General features: G+C 36.9%; 1 protein-coding gene across 1 annotated transcript in view; it reads right to left on the minus strand.

Moving 5' to 3' along the window:
• PLXDC2 (plexin domain containing 2) overlaps window positions 1-21,147 on the minus strand; it is a 241,864-nt gene that overhangs the window by 95,348 nt on the left and 125,369 nt on the right. The window contains exons 3-4 of the mRNA XM_071735081.1: window positions 18,068-18,214; window positions 12,793-12,862 (exon numbers count right to left, since the gene is read on the minus strand). Coding sequence (XP_071591182.1) covers window positions 12,793-12,862; window positions 18,068-18,214 — 217 coding nt within the window. The remainder of the gene's footprint in view (window positions 1-12,792; window positions 12,863-18,067; window positions 18,215-21,147) is intronic.

Here is a 21,147-nt window from a genome sequence, read left to right on the forward strand (position 1 = left end):
ACTACATGATCCTTAAGGTCCATTCCAACCCAAACCATTCTATGATTCTGTGATATGATTCTATGAATAAATGTAGGCCATTAAGACCATTAAAGCCATTTTTGCCCTTAAAATATTGGTTGTACCACATTTGTGAGAAAGGTAGAAATTAGGGGATAAGAATCTGAAAGCAAAATATGTTACTATATATCACACTTCAGAGATTTACTCAAAAGAAAGAAAAACTTTATTTTAGTACATAGGATTGTGAGTGACAGAATTTAAGACTATTAGTGAACACTCAATAGATTTTTTTTTCCCTGTATATTTCATGCATCCCCTACATAAGGCAAGGAATGAAAGCACAAGATAAACTGCAGCAAAAAAAGAATGGACTTATAAATACTGCTTTTTATTGCACTATTAACCTATTCCTAAATAGCACCTTGTTTTATTTGGCTTCACTACAACCAGCCACTGAGTTATATGAAATCACACATCTGCCATTCAGCTCAGGAAATAACAATTCTGCAGCTAGGTCACTCCAATTAATAACCTCTTAAAGCAAAAAGCATTTATTCTTCTGAAGAAACAATTGGATCATTTGACACTCACTTCAGCAAGCCAGTTAAGTCCTTTGATTCTTAAAACAGCCACCATTTATATTCTTTTCAACAGCCTTCAGACTCTCTCTGCTCTAAGATGTGCAGGCACGTACCAGGCTGCCACGTGCCACACTCTGAAGTCAAAAGTCACTATTTTTCCTCAAGCAAATAGCTACAAAAGGATTTTTCAAAGTAAGTGGCCCCAGGCATTAAGGGTCATGCTGTAGTTTTAGGTCTGGCTTTCTTTTTTCAGGTTGGTTGAAAGCAAAGTTATAGGCTATACTTCAGCTTGTACAGATTTTGTAGTACAGTAATGGGTGAAGTTAAAACATTTCTACCAGGAATTGCAGGGCAGACCCTGCCTGCTAAGTTATACCAACATTGTTCCTGGCAACACAAGGCAGCTTTGAGCCCACTAACTCTTAAGGAGAAGCATTGTAGTGATGGCCCTAACACTTTGCCTATTCATCCTCTAACTTTTCAAAGCTATGTTCAGGACTGGCCACTGAGGCAGAGTAAGAACCTCAGGTTAGTGATTCTGCACACATTATCTTTTCTTGGAGGCACACTAGTAAGACATAAGAAGCTGCTTTTCCAGAATGAACTAGGAGCCTGTTTGAATGTGACTATCAAAATGACACAGATAACATGAAATTTTTACTATATTATGAAGTAGTGGTAAGTAATTCTAATATAAAAGTCCTGTCTAGAATAGCCACTGAAAACAAATATTTTTATTATTATTATTTGACAGAAACTCTCAATGAAAACAACAAAAACCTATTTTCTATTTGTTCCATTTTTCCTGACACCTAATTAAATCCATGGTTTGTCACAAAATTATCAGCTCAAAACATACAAAGGAAAAAAAAAAAAAAAGTCCTGATGAATTCCTTCCTAATATTCATTTGAAAAGCAAACTCTTTAGTTCTAAATGTTTTTTTTTTTCACTGCTCACACCTGGAACCACCTCCTCAAGAACAGGCATATGCATGAAAAAGCTTGAAGGTTGTTGATGTCACAGCCAAATGAAAACACTGACAGAAGGGAAAAGATGTGCATAGAGATGAAGCCAAAATTGTGGGAAGCAAGTGAAGAAAGTTAGGTCCCATTTCAAAACTGAAAAGGATCCATGGGAACCTGTTTATTTCAATGGGCTTGGTTTCAAAAACAGACTGATATCAATCTGAACAATTTGCAAGGATAATGAATTTAGCAAGGACTGGCTTGAGACAAGGTTGTTGCCAAGGAAGGAATGAAGCTATAATGAAGAAGCTGGCAACGGAAAAGTGATTTTTCACAATGTGACTCAGACAACAGTTTCATGCACTCTGTTCTTCAACTGTTGAGCATTCAAACCATGTCACAGCATTTGCTTTTCTTAAAACTCCCCAAGAGTCAGAGGGGGACAGTCATCACATCCACAATGAAGCACAGTCAAGATATTAAGAAAATCTGTATTCCCTATACTGTCTGTTAGAGATGTTAACACAATTCCAGGTGCAGACTTTCCTCTGACTTTGACAGATTCCAAGTAAGGAAATTTATCTGAAGTAATAAACATAAGAAGGCTTACATGGCTTGATTCATGTGCTTCTCATACTTTCTTAGCAGCCTTTCTTCAGACACACAGATAGGAAATGGAAATTATGGATAATCATTAGCTTTGGATACAACAAAGCAGACACTTAATAGTAAGAAGAAAGAGGAATTATATTTATTTTTTAGTAATGTTGCTGCTAACGTGTAAAACTAAGTGACTAAACAGCCTCTACTGAGGCTGTGCCATCAGTAGGATAGCTCCAGTGTTTTTTGCTTTTGCCTTCTTTTGGCAGGATATTTCCTGCTTCCTCATCAGTGAAGACCAGCATTGGGTCCCTGTGAGGAGATATGGAACCATTTTAGGATGCAATTTACTTTGTTAATTGTATTTCTCCAGCAATAATTTCAGTGTTCATTTTTAAATCCTTCATTGATTTTAATTAAGTCTGCATAAGCTCCCAAACTTTTCTTTCAGATAACAACAAGCTGCTTACTGCACAACAACCAAAAACTCCTCAGTCACTAATGCAGCTGGAAACCAAACCTACTGTCACTTGTTAAAATTTCTTTGAATGCATTGCCAGTGACCCAATGAATTAGTAAGCTTGAAGTGAAATAAAATGGGAAGAAATTAGCTTCTCTTTCAAGCTCTATGCTTTGAAATACTTCATTTTTAAAAGCATTTGTAACCAACTGTCAGCATGTTTTTCATTTTGACTTTATGAAACAGATATATAAAATTACTTCTTTACAAATCTTAGGAGATTTATGGACATTAAGCCCAGAACTTCCACACTAATACATAACCTTTATGAAATTCTGCCTTATAGTGACAAAAGGTCTATTTCTCACCCTTAATCAGGAATTTGCTCTTTTAATTAGAAACTGAATATATTATACAGTGTTCCCATCATCTTCCAGTTGCCTTATTTTCATTTGGGAATGATTTTTTTGTTTTTTTCTCAGCAGATGACTTTTCAACTGGTGTTTGCAGAGCAGTTATTCAGCCTATTACATTGAGAACAGGAGTGAAAATTGTGTTACAAGGTATGTAAGACAAAATAAAGCCACATAAAATTTTATGAGACTGGACATACATAGTAGCTTTTACAGACCAGCTGCTAAAAGAGCATAAATTGATTGAAGATTATTTTTTAACTTCTCGGCATGCAGCAAACCAAATCATTATATTTTGTAGGAGATACAGAAAATAAAGATTTGTCATGCCTTACAAATCTTTACTATGGTGTAAAACCATAACGTTATTCAAAGTTTGCAATGCTGCTATAAAGGCTGAACATAAGATATGCCTACTATAAAACTCTACAATAATATGTTCAAAGCCAGGTTGGATGGAGCTGTGAGCAATATGGTGTAGTGGGAGGTTGGGACTAGAGGATCTTTCAGGTCCCTTCCAACTCAAACCATTCTATGATTCTGCAAATAAAAAAATGATGCGTCAGTTTTGGACATATCTATATTTCCCAATGTCCAGTGAAGTAGCTGCTGAGTATCCTTCATATTAATTTATTTATGCCTTCATATTAATTTATTATTATTTATTATTAAGTGCCTTATCTGTAAAAAATATTTCAGAGCTTGTTTGGCACTACATGTGTATAAATGCCTTGGTTAGTTATCCATTATTCTTTGAAACAGAACCTTATAGACAAATATAAATGTGGTCATTTTACGTCTTGTTATACCTTCAGTACCACTATAGCCCATAAGCCACAGAAACAAAGCTGGTAAATGCCTTCCTACAGGAAGGTTAGAGTGATGTCAAGGCATATAGATTTTTTTTTTTTCTTCCTAAAGCTTATCATTCTCTTTGCCCTAAGTGTTTCTGATCTAATTTGTAAAGATAAAGCACGAGGGCAGCAGCGGAAAGAGCTGTTACAGTTCACTGATAAAAAGCAAGAAAAAACAGGGTTTCTGGGGAAAGCTGATAGAAGGACTACCCACTTACAGAAGTGGGAGAGGCTGTTCCAGAAGGGACACTTGACACAGGAATGACAGACAAAGGAAGCTTTACAGGGAGAAAAATTTTTAAAGGCTGAATGGCAATCTAAGACACGAAAAACAGATATCAGAAACAGAGGAGGTAAATAGAAGGCAATTGTGTGAGCTGATATTTGCCAGTTACCAGACAGACCTCTACAGAACTTTCAGAGCAAGCTGTCCACTGGTGATGACAGGAGCAAACCCCTGCAACAGACACCGGGTAGTCTGAGTCACTGCTTTTGGCTAGAAATACTGTTTCTCTCTGCTTAGCATCACCTTTGCCATTTAACAGATGCTGCCCACAGGGTAAATTTTGTTATCAAAGAACTCTTCATTAAGTGGTGTACACATCTGCTGCTGGCTCCTGTGATGAAGTGTCCAAAGCATCAGAAACAACCAGAAAAGCCAGATTTCTGCAGGCTCTATTCAGTACAGTGATACTCCAGTGAGTCAGGCAAACTTCAGTCCACCTACTCACTGGTTTTGAAAGCTTGAGAAAATATCTTTGGGATACAGGGAAAATGCATGTAAGCATAATCATCCTTTGAAGACTGGAAATCTCCAGGTAATTTTCCAGTGCTATACCTTCCCTGAAAGTATTGCAAAACGTGATGCAAATTATATTAAAAACCTGTGCACTTCGGTACATATTTTTCATATTACCCCCCCTATTGTACCGAAAAAAGTACAATCAAACATTAAGCAATTAAACAATTAATTATCACAGTCCCACAGAATACTCAATGTCCAAAAGGAAACTCAGAACGTGTTATCTCATCTCTGTATAGAACTTAGTTTTAAGCAGCTAACCAGCTAGCTACCTAACCCAAGATATTTTGTCTTCGTTACTTTCCCACAAGGTATATTGAATACTTATAAACAGTTTGATATCAGAATAATTGTGATTCATTCCTGTGAAAAAAAAAGATTATTTGGAATCAGTTGTCCTGACTGATTATTGTTTAGAAAGCAAGCTCAGGTTTCTCACAGCTGCTCATCAGCACTGATTCCAATAACATCAGATTTCCATGGAAAATATATTTCCTTCAATGCCTGTGAGTTTGTCTTGGGTCAAAAGTGAGTAAAACAATTGCAATTTTGACAAAGAGCTGTGTGTATCTTACATGCAAAAAGATATCTCTCCTTAATAAGTACAAAAAATTTTTAAGCATATGATCTGACTTTAAGATGTAACAATCATACGGAGTTCTTGATTTCAGTTTTAGAAAATTACCAACTTTATTTGATCACAGTGGGTTATAATATTTGGGTGCCTTTTTATTTCTCTTTGGTACTCTTCCCATTATTAGCAGCGGTAGAAATGCTTAGGCAGCAGACTATAACAACAAAATAATTATAACAAATAAGAAATAATAATAATAATAGCTATTATTATTATTGTTATTATTCTTTCAATGCCTCCTCTGTCTGCTGCTCAGGAACGCTCCTCTACTGAAGGATGATTTATCAAATATTATCTTACCATATTTTAATACAGTCTTCACAAATTCAACTGCTTCAGCAGGGCTATAGGTGACGGAATCCCCAGTCTCAGATAAATGCCAGAAAGTCACTAAGGGATAACTGGGAGTCAAAAGCCTCAGGATGGAAAAGCTCACTGCTCTGATGAAATGTGTCAGTGCTTTGGGTCCATCACTTGCCATGGAAGTGTCTGACAGTCTAATTTCCAGATCTCTGAGCAGTAAGCTACAGCAATGAGATAACACATGCCTTGCTTTTTCAAGTCCCATGCCTATTCTGCTTCAAAACCTACTGTACATTTTTATTGGCACCTACTGCTGTTCTCCCCACACACTCTCATCAGCCCTAATATCCTCAGTTATATTTGGACAATATTTGCTGTCTTTGGCATTCCAGGTAGTTTCAAACATCCAAGGTATTTTCAGTGCTATGAACTGATTGCCTAAAATATGCTGTTTTAGCTATCTTTTGGCTGGTTTAGCAGTTGCAAGCTTTCTAAAAGCAGTTCCTTTTTGTAATGCTCAGAAAAGATGCCTACCTTGCAGAACAGTTTAGTTTCAGGGATTTTTTTCCTGCAACATCGTCTTTTCTTCATTTGTATTTTTGCATTTGCTATGGCATGATGTAGGTGGATGCTTCTGGAGCCTTCTTCATGTTAGCTGGTAAAATGCCTCAATAGTCAACTCACCCAGCTTTATAAATCTAAAAGCGTAAACAGCTATATACAAACTGATCAGCCCAGGCTCTCTTTGTAGCAATATATATATATATATATACCCATTGATATATAGCAAGATTTAGACACAGAATTCATCCAACCTACTTTAAATGTGTGCTGTCAGCGTTCATAGACTCTGCTGACTATATTGATTACATCTCTAGTGGCTGTATACGAGTTTAGGGTAACAAACATGAATATAAATGTTGGCACAGCTAGATGAATTGTACCCTTTATATACAACCTATTAGTTTTACTTGTAAGTTTGTCTGCAGGCTATGCCCATGCCTATTGCTCAAAGCAGACTTATTTCAACCTCTGCTCACTTTCATTGCACAATGTCCCTTCCAGCACTACCAGTGATCAACCCACTGTGAATCAGTTAAGCTCTCACAAAGCAATAACCATGTCACTTAGTTCCCTTTTGCTTTCCTTCACCAAATACTAATCTCTTGTTTCTCTGTTACTTTTTATTTCTCGTTTTGATACCATGCTTTTCATAAATTATTAAGTTATGTCTTTCAAACTGAATTTTCCATGGTATGTCCAGGCAGTTACTGATATGTGCAAAGGCTGCTGGAGTATGTAGTGGCATTTGCCTATTAGGGACAATCGGATATTGCTCCTACATTGTACAATTTATGATCTATCTTTCTAAAAGTTTGTGGTTTTCCTAGCATAAGTTACCTACTACTAAGCATGCTAATTTTCATGCTTTTTCCACATGGAAAAACCTGCCACAAGTATTTGTTCTATTCTGATGTAATTTCTTGCTTCCAGTTTCACATACAAATTCATTTCCAGCATAATAACCTGAATGACAGAGTACAGAGACCACCAAACAGGGGTAATATCAAAGTTTCATCTTTTCATTTACATTTGGTTTTCTCTCTTGTGCCACTCATATGCACTCCTCAAGACCAGTACAACAGCTTCCCCAATGGGAGCTACTACCAAAATAGCCAATCTATTAAATGGCTATTAGTTATCCTAATAGTAGTGACCTCCAGCTTGATTTCTCCCTCCAACCATTTCTCCTGCAGTTTTTCTTACCTCTAACTTTTCTGGAGTAATAACATCTCCCTGCCACAACCCAGAACTCCCTGTCAATTGAAAACACATCCAGCTACCTTTTTGCTGTATAAATTTTTTTCAGCTTGCTTACCTCACAAGGCTCCTTAAGACACTGCAACTCTAACAGGGAATCCCTTCCTCTCACTCATCCTGTCCCCTTATTGTCAGTGCTCTCTTTTCCTATTACAGTCCATCTAGTTGGGGTCTACATGTTCATGCCTCAGAGCAAACTAAGCTTCAACATTCCACTGCCCTTCATCTCTTTCTCTCCTAGAATCAGACTTTATTTTCTCCCTCTGAACTTAAAAGTCAGTAGTTACTTGAGAGAAAAATTAACTAACTTCCTACCTCACAGACCTAATTTCCATTTTCAGTCTGCTGAAAGTAATTATTCTAAATTTTTGGGACTGATATTCAAGGACTAACAGTTTCTTCCAATTCTGAAAATTTCATTAATGATTAATTGAAATTAACTTGCTAGTGAAACATTGAAGCATACAGTCAAAATCTTCATACTAATACTTGCATGGACTTCTGTATTGCAAAGCAGCTACTGGCTTTGGAAATAAAGCATGATGTTCAAAGTGAACAGCCTAAATGTTGGAAAATTCTTGTCATGACACAATTTCTGAATCAGTCTAGAAATATTCACTAGGTGTAGAAAAAAATTAACAGAAACAGGCTTTGAAAAATATAAAACCCACAACAGAACCCAAGCTGATAGATACTTAGAAGAAAATTGTAACATTTATAGGTGGTACTTGCATAGTTTTCTTTTTAATAACAGTTCCTGTCAGACTGGCTAAATCAGAGGTCTTATTGTCTGGCAAGATCATCTAATTTGTTGTTATTGACACCAGAGACTTACAGGTGCCTCTACTAAGAATTAGCCTCAAATTAACCTCAAATTTTACATTTCTATTTCAAGATGGCTTTTGCTTTATTTTCATGTGTACAAATACCCTGGTTGTATTCCACACACCTCTTCTATGTATTTGCTGCATTTTCCACTAGTGCACACTTCCTGTCACTGACAAAACCACAAGAGGACAGAGGAAACAAATATTACACCCCTGGTTCCACAACACAGCTCCCTTACTGCAGTTTCCTTCATGAAGTCTGTTGAAATCTTTTCAGATCTCTGTGCCACCATAAATTACCCGTGCCTACAGGGACAGAGTTTCTCATTCTCACTGCATCCAAAGCTGGGCTGCACCAAGAGCCAGGACAGCATTAATCTCTGTAAAAACTCAACTTCCAGACTTCCCCCTAGAATCCTGTAATCTAGGTGTGGGTGCAGCATGGGCTGAGCAAGAGTTTTCAGGAGTTTTCAGCTCCTGAATTCAATCCTGTTTACCCAGAATACTTTCCAGAGCCACACGTTGCACAAATCCTCAAAATTTTCTGTCAGCTCTATTCATAACCTGCTATCCAGATACAACCTTTGGCCATTACAAGGCTTGGGTCTTGCTATTACTCTTGCTCCCTATCTGCTAGATTCCAAATAAATGTTAGTAATAGATTATATACTTGAGTTGCCCAAGATACCAACCTCAAAAGCAATTATGTTCTCATACAGAGGAAGATCTTACCTACACTTAGACAGTATCATCACTACTCTGAAAATCCTACCAGTGTACTCAACACTAACTACAGCAGCTGTCATTACAGCCACACAATATGAGAAAGATAACTTCAATATGGATCCTAATAACTAAATGTTCCTGGGGACTTTGGGCAAAAATTAGGAAAAAAAAGAAAACGTGATTAACATAGACATGATTGATAAAATAATACATTATTTTTCTGTCAACTATAAAAAAAAAGACCTCAATCTTGACTGCCAAGAGGTGAATTCAAGAAGGCTGCACATAATCAGAGGTGTACCAGCAATAATTCTGCTGAACTCATCCTAGCTCAAAAGGCAACAGCACAAACTCCTACAGCAAAAAAAGGGTGAGCTTGCATCAGTTCTAGATCTTCCTCTGAATTCACCTTGAAATATTTATATATTAATCTAGAAAAATATGACTATTATTGAAACAGAGAAAAGTTACCTTCAAACTGTCTTCAAGAAAAACACATGTGAAAAGCAAAAAAGAAAAAGACTTGAAGATAGCTTGAAAGATTCTCTAATAAAGTATCCGAAGTGTATCCATTCCACACTGTTCAGTAAGATCTGGCACACCTAAAGTATTCACTTATAAACAACTGCTTAACTATTTCCTTGACAACATAATTCTAGCAACAAATTCCACGACCAAAATACTGTTTTCCTGGTATGTGATAATACAGAATTATTTTTTATTTGCTGTTTCCTTTGCTGCTTCCAATATCTACAGTTAAATGGGAAAATCAAACATGTTTCATGTTCCTAAGCAGCTTGGTTCTATTACATGTTCTTGATTTACAGTCTATGTTATTCAGTTGTTCCATGGAAAGGATGCTGAAGCTGCTTTACAACTCCTCATTAACTCTGATCAAAACATCAGGAGAAATTCCAAGAGGAAAAATTAAAACCTTTATTAAACCCAGGCAACAAATATAAAGGTTTAATGAAAATCCACCATATACAGGGTTAGCTACCACCCTCTTCTGTAATACTGCTACAGGCATAGCCATACCATAGAGAAACGTAACATCAATGAGAGATGCCATACAAAGAATAATTCCCAAATAATTTACAGTATCCAATACAAAGCTGCCCTAGAAAACAGGCTGAGAGAGTAAGATATGGGGCCCAGAGAGCTTCAAGGAGTCCCCTGAGAAGGGCTGTGTTAGTGCCTGCAGAGCTGCAGCACAGTGTGAGCTTTCCCACCTCCACAGCTCTGTTAGGGCTATCACCAACTGCCCACAGACAGACTTCATGAGCTTTGCTCCTTGACATTTTGAAAATGACTCAGTAACTCAGGAGTGATTTATTACAGAACTAATTGCACTTGTGGCCTGTGGAGCACAAAGTGTAGAAAGCTTCACTAAAACCTAAACTCGGCTGCTTCTTGTATATCTAATATTAGCAAAGCTTTGAGAGCACTCCAGAGGTTGCTCTAAAAATGTTTTCTATAGGAATGTGGGCAGATAGATGTCTGTATCCCAAAGAACCACAGATTACTAATTATGTTCATAATACTATAACCTGTCTTACGTCCTAGTTATGAACTAGCCTTACCAAAGACAAGCTAAGGATAACAGTTAATTACTCCATCAAACTATTTTCACTCCCTGTTAATCCTTTCCTTAGTTAAACACAATCATCTCATCAAAACCATTCAGAAAATGAAATAAATATTAGTTAAAAATAAACAAAAAAAGTAAGTTTCATAACACAGCAATTTGAAAGTCATCTGAAGTAACTTGGAAACCCTACTATGTCACAATGCACCCTTCATGAAGAATGGTAGAAACCATTTGGGTAAATGTTTTTACTGTGACAGGGATTTAATGTGTCATTGTCCTCAACTTTTTTTTTTTTTTTTTAAACAAGGTTATTTAATTTATGATTTGGAGGTAAAAACAGTATAAACAGTATTTAGTGTTATCATTACCATAATTAATCATATCCTTTTCTCCAGGAAGTGGCATCTGTCATGTGGGACTCCTGTAGACATTAACTCTGTCATTCTTTTGATCTCAGAATAACCTCTGGAGATGTTCCAGATCTCTAATAATAGTAATGGCATTATAAAATCTTTGTTACTAAGAAGTAGTAGAGCATACCTTATAAAAATCTCTTGGAACCTGTCTTTATCTTTTGTTGCTAGGCTGTAAGCCACACCATACACTGACTTATGGTAACAAAATTTGCAAACACAGCCAATGCAAAACATTTATCTTAGAGTTAGGATAGAAATAGCTTTTTTTTCCTGCCAATGTGTTTAGGCTTCTTAAGGCTGTAGAAAAGGTTGCATCCTGTCCTGGACTGACATGACAGTTTACAGTAACATGGCTTTACCAATATAATATTTTAAAATAATTATTGACTAGATCTTACATTTTCATGCTTAAAATTAAAATCATGGAAACAGTACATAAAAGACAAGGAAGTATCTCTGTGCTCATGTCAGTCGCCTTTGATGCTAAAGTCCTGTTTAACTTGACAATAATCTATAGATCTATTCACAGCAATATATTTTATCCAGTAGCAGTGGAGCAAAAACCAAAGCAGAATTATCATTTGTTGCTAATCAAGAAACCTCTGGTACTGAAGTCACCCCGTTATTCCGCATCCTTCTTTTTCATTCTGACTTCAACTGTTTAATATCATCCTTTATTAATCTCTGACCATCTTTTGCATTCTTCTGATTTGGTAGCAAAATGGAGAACCAGACACAGCATGATGGAAACTTCTGTTCCAGTTCCTACTCTTGTGGAGACTAACTGCAACTCTTCCCTAATCTTTCAGTCATACACTCCCCATTCAGAGCACCAGGGGGACATAGGCATACCCTGACCCCCCTACCCCACGGGTGAAAGATAAACCCTTACCAGGAAAGGGTGGAACTGGTCCTAGTGACACTGTCCCCTGTTTCTGTCTGCTTGGCCTGACACACCTCTGGGCAGAGCACCACAAGCCAGAGTCCATGAACTTGCTAGACACATTTCAGGACCAGACTATACCGTGGGTGTGCTCTCTGTGATGCTGCCCTCTGCCTCACTATTTTCATTTTTTTACCATTACTCCTTCTTCTTTTTCCGATTTGTCTTCCACATAATTTCATTTTCCTCTGGTCTGCTCTTGCTCTTTCAAGGAGGTGTTGTGGGAGGAGGAGTAAAGGGGCCGATGGCTGTTCCTACTGAAGGAGATTGGTGCAAGCAGGAACCAGCAGCAGCAGGAGGGAGAACCATAACCATGAACCATCACTGGTGCTCAGAACTACCAGACCAGGATCTCAAGCTGTGCCATACTGCCCATTTTACCCCACTGGAGAAGAACACCATGAAACTGTAGCAGACAACTTACCATAACCAAGGCAACACACTGCAAGGGGTTTGCCTCACATGTAACAAGTTACATACTTCTAGTAGCTTTTATCTTTGGATAGTGAATTGTCTGCCCTCACACAGGCAAAACATAACTTTCCCTTCCTGTTGTGACTCAAGCACTATCTCCCAAAATGCAACCGTTCCAAGCACATTTCTGGAGGAAATCCCTAAACATAAAATGAGTAATGCTATAAAGTCTTACACCCAGAGGGTTTTAGAACAGCTCAACTTGAGCAGATGGAGGTTTTCCACAACATTGATATTTTATAATTTTCTTTTTGCAAAAAGTAAAATTTCCTAAATAAATGCTGCAGTTTATGTCTTGATATATGCGGGGGGATATATTAAGAGGTGCAAGAAATTCTTCCCATATTACTCAAAGTAAATGGTTAGAAAGCCACTTACCCCCAGTTGCCACAGTAATTTCACGTAGAAAATGGCCATAGAACGGAAAATCGAAGGACAGATTCACTCTCTGAAAGTAACAACACAAGAAAATATAATTGCTACTGTGCAGAAAAGTAAAAGAAAAAAAAATTAATGGTCTTTCTCTTCAAACATTTGTTTCATTGCTTCTTATATTTCTTTGGAACCTTGCTATTAGTTTGGAATTGCCAATAATTGACTGGAGACAATTCTGTGTAGCACTTAAACACTTGAAAGTACAGGATCCTTACAACTGAAGACTTTCAAAAATAAATCAGCAGATATTGCAACTCCCTCATAAGAACAAAAATAATATATACTTCTAGCTGTTTCTCAAAAAGTACAGCTCCTGTTATCCTAAAGGTGACTCTCTTTCAGGTGAATTTACAGCAAAGAATTTTATTTTGGAGAATAGACTCTTCTCCTCATCTACGCTCACCATAAAATGCCATTCAGATTCCAACTCATTTTCCCTCTCTGCCTATGGCTCTCTCTTTTTCCATCTACTCCACTTATTTCCCTAAGCTCACTGATTATTGTGGCCACCCATAATTACTACCTGGTGTGCTACCTAGCTAAACTTCAAACAATTCAGTAGTCGTGACAGAAAGGAATGTTGGAATTCCAGTAATGTCTTTTCACTATTTAAATGCAAAATCCCATAAAAACCACATCACTTCCATAATGGCTTGATGCCCAAATAGGAACCTTAACCTTTTATAACTCCACTTAAGAAAGGGATGTCTCCCTTTGAGAAAACATATCCCCTACCATTATTTGTAACCTGGTTTATTATTTTCAGATTATATCTGAGTGTTTCTTCTCTCAGGAAGAATTATATTGACATCCACCAGAAATGCTTAAAGAACTATTTAGCATGAAATTAACAGCTGAAGATTTACAATAACTTTAAATTAGATTTGCTTTCCACTTACATGGAAGACAGAATTTTGACAGGATTTATTAGTACTTTTTTTGCTTGTTTTTAATTAGAATTCAAAATCCACTTCCATTGTGTTAATTGGACTGAGTAGGTTCTAATGACCTTTTCTATATATACAGAAACATGGATATACAACTGAACATTTCCAATCAAAAGCATATGCAAATGACAGCTCATGAATTAACTTTAAAAAATGTTTTTTTTCCTATAATCTTTCTTTTTCACTGCTGAGGTGTATGCTATGTTTACGCATTCACTTCATTTAAGTCATGTCTCTGCTCTACCAAACATAGTTCCAATAATACATAATAAAAACATAAATTTTCTGACCAAACATTCCCTCCTTCACTTATACACTATTGTCCATTTTACCTGTTAGCATTAGCTTTCTGAATAACAGAATAACAAATAAACTGCTTCAATAGAAAACTATGGCCCCTAAACACTTGTCTAAATTGCTATAATATAAACATCAGTTTAAAGATTTTTGCAAGAAGGACTTGATCTTATGCCCACTCAAGCCAAATACAGATCTCACAATGAGTTCAATCAAGAGATGCCTTAAATTTTGACAATATAAAAATGCTTAGTATAGAATATTGTTTAGTTCAATACTGCAATAAACAGTGAATAAGATTTAAGGAATATTCTTAAGTGTAATATTGTAACAGCCACTATAAAGAAACAGTTTTTCTTTTGTTGCTAGAATGCATACCTCATTTTTCAGAAAGAATATCAGAATTTTTAACCCAGTGGAAGAAAGATATTTTCTCTATGCATAAATGGTAGAATGGACCCGACAGAGCAGGAAACTGAGCTTCTAAGTATGAGGTAATTCTGTAGCTGGTTTAATATTTGAGTAATCAGCTATAAGATATCTAATCTAAACACACTGAGCATCCAAGCCACACCTAAAATTTAATAATACAGTGAAGAAGACAGTAGCATTATATTGAACAAATAAATAAATAAATCACTACTAGTGATATACATCTTGTAGTGCTAAACTTCTAGTTGTTACACTAATATTAGTGTGATACTTTTTCTAAACAGTGACTACGCTGTTTAAAAAGCCAAACCATCTCATTGTCCTTTCTTTTTTACTTTTCTTGTAGAAGCAGAACCAGCTGGCAGGTTCTAGGAACTCAGGATTACATACTTCCAAATAAAGGAAGACACACAAATTCAGCGTAAAATTTTCAGCATTCAAGGAATCCCTGACACTATTAGAAAAATTTGCTAAAACTTGTCCCGGTTTGAGAGCACCAGGATAAAAATTGCCTATGGCCATACTGACCTGAGACCACCTGAGACCACCTGAGACCACCTGAGACCTCCTGAGCCCCCCTGAGACCACCTGAGACCACCTGAGACCTCCTGAGCCCCCCGGCTGGGGCTGGGGCTGGGGCTGGGGCTGGGGCTGGGGCTGGGGCTGGGGCTGGGGCTGGGGCTGGGGCTGGGGCTGGGGCTGGGGCTGGGGCTGGGGCTGGGGCTGGGGCTGGGGCTGGGGCTGGGGCTGGGGCTGGGGCTGGGGCTGGGGCTGGGGCTGAAGAAGGTGGGTCAGGTGACACACAGCAACCAATCACAGTGCTCCTGCCCTTGGAGATCAGTATAAAATGGCTCCTGAGAGATCCCTCTCCTGGCCTGTGGCTGGTGTGCTGGGCTCTGTTTGTTATTGCTGCTCCTTGTCTCCCCATTGGTGAAAAAAAATCATTTATTGAGACAGGTTGCCTTCTACTGCCTTCCCAAATAAGATTAACTTGGTTGCTCTAAGGCTGTTGTAGACTTTTACTGGAATCCCAGACTGGGCACCCCCACAATCTGCTGAGTTCAGTTTGGGATGTTTCTGGTTGGGAAGTTATTACCAACAGAGAAGCATGGGTTCCATATTTACACATTTATATATATTTGTAATTCACCACTGTTATTACTTCATTAAACCTATCCTATTTTTTTTCCTCTAACCTTAAAGCCTGTCTCCATTTTATCTTCTTTTATGTTCCCCTGGGAGGGCACTGGGGGAATAACGAGAACATCTGTCACCTAGATATTGGCTAACCTGTGATATACTGAGCATATAGTACTTTAACTCCTTGTTCTACTGTCAAATTGGAGAATAACTTTTAGAAATTATCAGCATGTAGACCACCAAATCACAGAAAGATCTGCAAATGCCCTTTTAAAAAGAGTAATGGCAAAAAAAAATCATTTCCATGGAAGAGAAGGGAAGAAAGTGCTGCTTAGTTATGTATGATCTTCTCAGAATATATAACTACTGTTGTTATACATTAATATATAAGGTTTCTTACAGCTTCATTGTGTACATTATGTGGGTATTATTTGCTTGATCACATACAAGAAATCAGCTACAGACACATAAATAAAACATAAAGCTTTACAGGATGACTCAGTACTACTTTTTCATCATTCAAGAGGGACATAAAACAAACCTCTGAAAAAGAGGTCTTTAATACAACATGTATACATGGCTGTAGCTACTGAAGTTCACAGTCCAAGATTTGGGTATGTAGGAAGAGAGATGGATATCAGTGTTCTGAACTGGTACCACAGCTTTCCCTGTTGGAGCTGGCAGAAAGGCAGAGCGGGCAACCTGACATTCAGCATAAGTCTTAAACTACTCATTTTGGGGAGAAATAATTGAAACCCTCATGATGCCAAGCTCCCCTTTGCCATGCTGGAAGGTCCTCAACACTGATCTTCCACCTAGACAGAAAGCACTGTTTCAGTTTAAGCCTCCTGTTGAAAATGTCCCCCTTGGAACTGGTATTTGTAGTTGTATAATCTCAATGATCCAATTGGAAACAAAATGCTTACAGCAAAGTATGAAAGGGTCTAATCTTCACTAATCATTAAATAAAAGATTAAAATTTCTCAAAGGATTCTCACTAATGTTTAGGACACCAACCTCACAAATTACTTTTTTATGGAAGAAGTTTTACCTTGTATAGGTATTTTTAATGCTTTTTTTTTTCTCTCTCTCTCTCATATTTCCATTCTCTCTCTCAACACAGAGCACCAGAATCCCAGGTGAAGAGGGCAGACAACACAGGTTTTCATTTTTATGTACCCTTGAGGTTTTTTTTTCTCATTAGAATCAAATTGTCCTAAGAAAATGGGCAGTACTGTGTTTCATTGAAGAGATAAGATATATAACTGCCTCAACCCCCTGCATTCACGTTATCTCTGGATCTTTACAGTCTTTTTGGCTGCAAGGAGTGTAGCTTATGTATTGAACTTTCTGTTAGACACATGTAGTGGATTTATCACCCCACTCTGCCTTTTGTATTCTGAGCTAAGTAGCACAGTATTTCTTCCTGCTGCCTCTTACATTCCTCTGAGGAAGTCACCTGGCTGGTGCCAGGGAGAGAACATAAACTGAGAGAAAATATAAATTCAGCTAGGCTTTCCTCTCAACTTTAAAGCTGTTAAACACACCTGCATCATTAAAATTTAATAACTGTCCAACTTTTAAACAAGGGGTTGGCTAGATTTTCTTTTGAAAGTGGCAAATCTCAAGGACTTTTATTAGAGCTGGGTTGGCCAATAGATGAAAGAAGAAAATGAATCACAACTCTGAGTTATAATTTTATTTATTTAATTTTTCCTAATATTGGTTCATTTTTGTATGCAGTTTCCAGCCACAGGTGAGATCTGTGAACAAAATCTGTATCTCATTCAGCATTCAGTTTCATTTCTAAGCATGTAAACCCATTATTTTCATGCCTGTTTTAGCAGGCAGCATGATTACATTACGTTAAACAAGATTGCTATTTGCACTTTGTAGTATTTATTTATTGAAACCCTGATATTGTCATCACATCTATCACTTCTGTTACTACATGAAGTATAGTTTTACCAGTTGTCCCAAATGAAAAAATAAGTGTGAGACCTTGTACAAATAGAAGTGCAAAAACAGATACTCCCCATGGGAGTCAAATTCAGTAACTTAATTCTGAACCTAATTCTGCTGCTACTAAAGTCTGTGGTAAAATTCCCTCTAACTTCAGCAACAAAAGTAGTTTACTGTTTGGTTGCTTATGATCCTTAAGTAAAGAGAAGAATTTTAAATATATCTGTAAAGACATCTCTGGAGAATGGAGACAGCAGATGCAAAAAGACAACTTGGAATCATTTGGCAGTGACTCTATGCAGACTGTCACAGCTTAACTAAAATTCAAAGATGAAGCTCTGTGAACAGTAATCACAATACTTAGTAATAATACAGTGTATTTCACCAGTGACTGGTGAAATATATGTATATTGGTCAAAGAAAAAGTTATAGCAACTTACAGCTGCTTGGCGATGGGTATTGGATAGGATCCCATGAATCTTTACTTTGTCTTTCTCCATTTGATCTATATTGACCCACAGATCCCGGCTGGTAGAATCATATGGGCCATACGTCCTTGAAGTATAATAATTATGATCTGTGTCCTCCTGAAAGGGGGGGAAACAGAAAATACAGATTAGAATGGAAGATGCACCTTATATATACATACATATATGTGTATATATATATACCTATAAAGGAGTTTCATATAAAAGTCACCCTTGAAATACTGTATCCTGTTGCTCCTAGGAGCAGTAGAAGAGACTTAACTGCAAGTTAACAATGAAGGAAAAAGTACAAACTGCAAATCTGTTGGAGAAGACAGCTCTTCTCTCAACCACAAACACTTGGCAAGGCAAACAATTATCTCATACAATCATAATACAAGATGATTGCAATGTTCACTATCCCTAAATCCCAATCATACAGTTCCTGTAACCACATCAGTGAAATCTATGGCAAAATGATGGTTTTCAAGGCAATATGGACAGTAAGTTCCTGTAACAGCCATGCTCTTAACCAAGTGACGAGCTGTACTCCCAACCAGCACCTTAAGAAATGGGCATTTTTTAACAGTTCTAAACATAATTTACTATAATATATTTTATAATAATAATTAAAAATTTGTAATTCTTATAGGCTTACAATATTATTTCATTTTACATCTTGAAGAGATTGTTTAACTGCACATTTGCCACTAAGAGCCAAATACATATTTATTTGTGGAAGAAGTCTTCCTAATTCTTGCAGTCTTTAAAGTCACAGTAGCTGCCATCATGCTCACATCACAGCGAGGGATTGTGCTAGTGGTCCATCAAATCCTACAGCTTGAAGATTGCTATTCTACAATCAAACAGATAGTTCAGAAGACAATGGCAATTGTCTTGGCAATGTCTGCTTAGTTCAACCACAAAGCTGAGACTTGAGCACTCAAAATATTCTGTGTGTTACTCAAACTCACTGCAATGAGTTTACACTCCAAAGCATGTATATTTAACACAGTGAAAAAAGCATTTTAAATCTTATAATGCAGAATTAAGCAAATGATTAAAAATGTAAGTTTAGGAAATTCCAAGGTTTTTGGAACAGCCAGTATCTATGATGTGAAAGGAAAAAAAAAAAAAAAGGCTTGGTCCGAAGTGAGACATGAAACACATCCCAGATTCCCAGCCTTCCTTAACTCCTTCCACGTTGCTGTAACCTTTAAATATTTAAATAACCAGTATGTTCAGTTTTCTGCTGAATATGGCCAAGTAATCCTGTAGAAGAAGTACATGCTGGTATTTCTCAATTCTTTCCTCCTTTCCCTCTCCTATGAATTTTGCCGAAGCAAAATAAACAAAACCTCAATTATTGTGTTTTAAAATTAGAATAAGCTTAGAAAATAAAGTACCATGGAAAATGGAAGAGGCAGACTTAGAATTTAGAATTATTTGTGGTGATGGATAGATTCCCATCCTGCAGTTCCTCCCATACCCATCAAGCAGTGTGGATGCCCCACATCATGCCGTGCTGCCCTGCAGACCTGACATCTCCTCCCCAGAAAATACACAACCCAGGCCTGAGAAGAAGATTGGCAAGGGTGAAACTGTTCATGTTCCAAGTTAATGCACCACTACTGATGCATCCTACATAAATAGTTGCAGATATAATCATGTTATTTTCTCCAGGACGTTTTTAATGTCTTCTGCTGTACCTAATATGCCAAGATGTACTTGCTCAGTAAATCTCAGTGACATTTTTGAAGCAACCTCTAACAACTTCAGCAGCTGTAGGTTAGTCACACAAGTAAACATAATTAAAACTATACTGTCAGGAAAATTACAAAAGCCAGCCACTTTAACAAATTCTTTTCAATTTTTTTTTTCTTTTCACTTTACCAAATTCCTTTCTCACATCCTAATTTTTTTTAATCCTCTCTGTAAATTTACAATATGACTAAAAAAATGATCACACAGCTAACAACTCCTGGGCTGAACAGCTCAGGAGTTCTTAATAAGGTAAGGATCCATGCTTATCCTCCAAGTTACAGCATTTATAGTTTTTAACATGCATTACCATGGAAATGAAATTTAGTTTTCTGTAAGTTTCCCAGCTGTAGAGAAACATTTTATTTGTATCAATAGATCCCAATGAATTTTCAGTCTGACAGACCTGCTTATGGGCTTTGGTTGATTGTACCTGCTTCTTATGACATTCCATTCCCTCCATGTATGCATAAGAAGATGGAAAAATGCTTCAGAAATCATAGTGAATTTGCATGTAAACTACTGAATTAAGAAAATAGTTTTAATAGTTATGTAACACATACAAAATTTTGTTAACAAGCAGCTTTACATATAAATACAAGGATGAAGAGAAACACACTTTGCAGTATCTTCTAATGGCACAGAAGCATATTACCAAATGAAAGAGTATGCAGAGAAAGCAGAGAACATACCTATTGCTTCAAGAAAATTTTTCTTATTTTATTTCCCAGATATTCTGGGGATATAAGCATTATTTCCCATTGCTTCTCTAAATGTACAATTCTGTCCAAATACTGCAGGTAGGAAGCACACCTCTTGTATAGAGAAAGTGCAGCTTTTGGGTAAAGGACTTTTCCAGAGATTTTTTGCACCAGCTATGAGGATGACTGTTGGCAACCTTTGTGAGTATAAGGGGAATATTTATTAGAACTTTGATTCTCTTTCTGTCACAATTTTTTCATCAGAAATTGAACAGTTTTGTACATATGTAGGAGACAAAGGACTATAAGCAAGATTTAAGATAAGAGCCTTTGTGGAATCCAACTGCATGAATGTACTTTTAAATACTGGATCAAGTTGGATCCAAACAACAAATATTACTGAAAAAAAAATAAAATTGTAACTGAAAAAAAACTTAGTAACTTCAACTAGAGAAAAAGAAAGTGATGTTTAACTCTGAATGCAATATGAGCATTTATAGATGAATAGCCTATGAAATTAATAATACAGTTATTATTTCTAATAACTGCATTTTTAGAATAAAATAGGAACACTGGAAGAAGAAAACAGGC

Source organism: Heliangelus exortis, chromosome 2 (assembly GCF_036169615.1).
Source record: "Heliangelus exortis chromosome 2, bHelExo1.hap1, whole genome shotgun sequence".
NCBI classification, from domain to species: Eukaryota; Metazoa; Chordata; class Aves; order Apodiformes; family Trochilidae; genus Heliangelus; species Heliangelus exortis.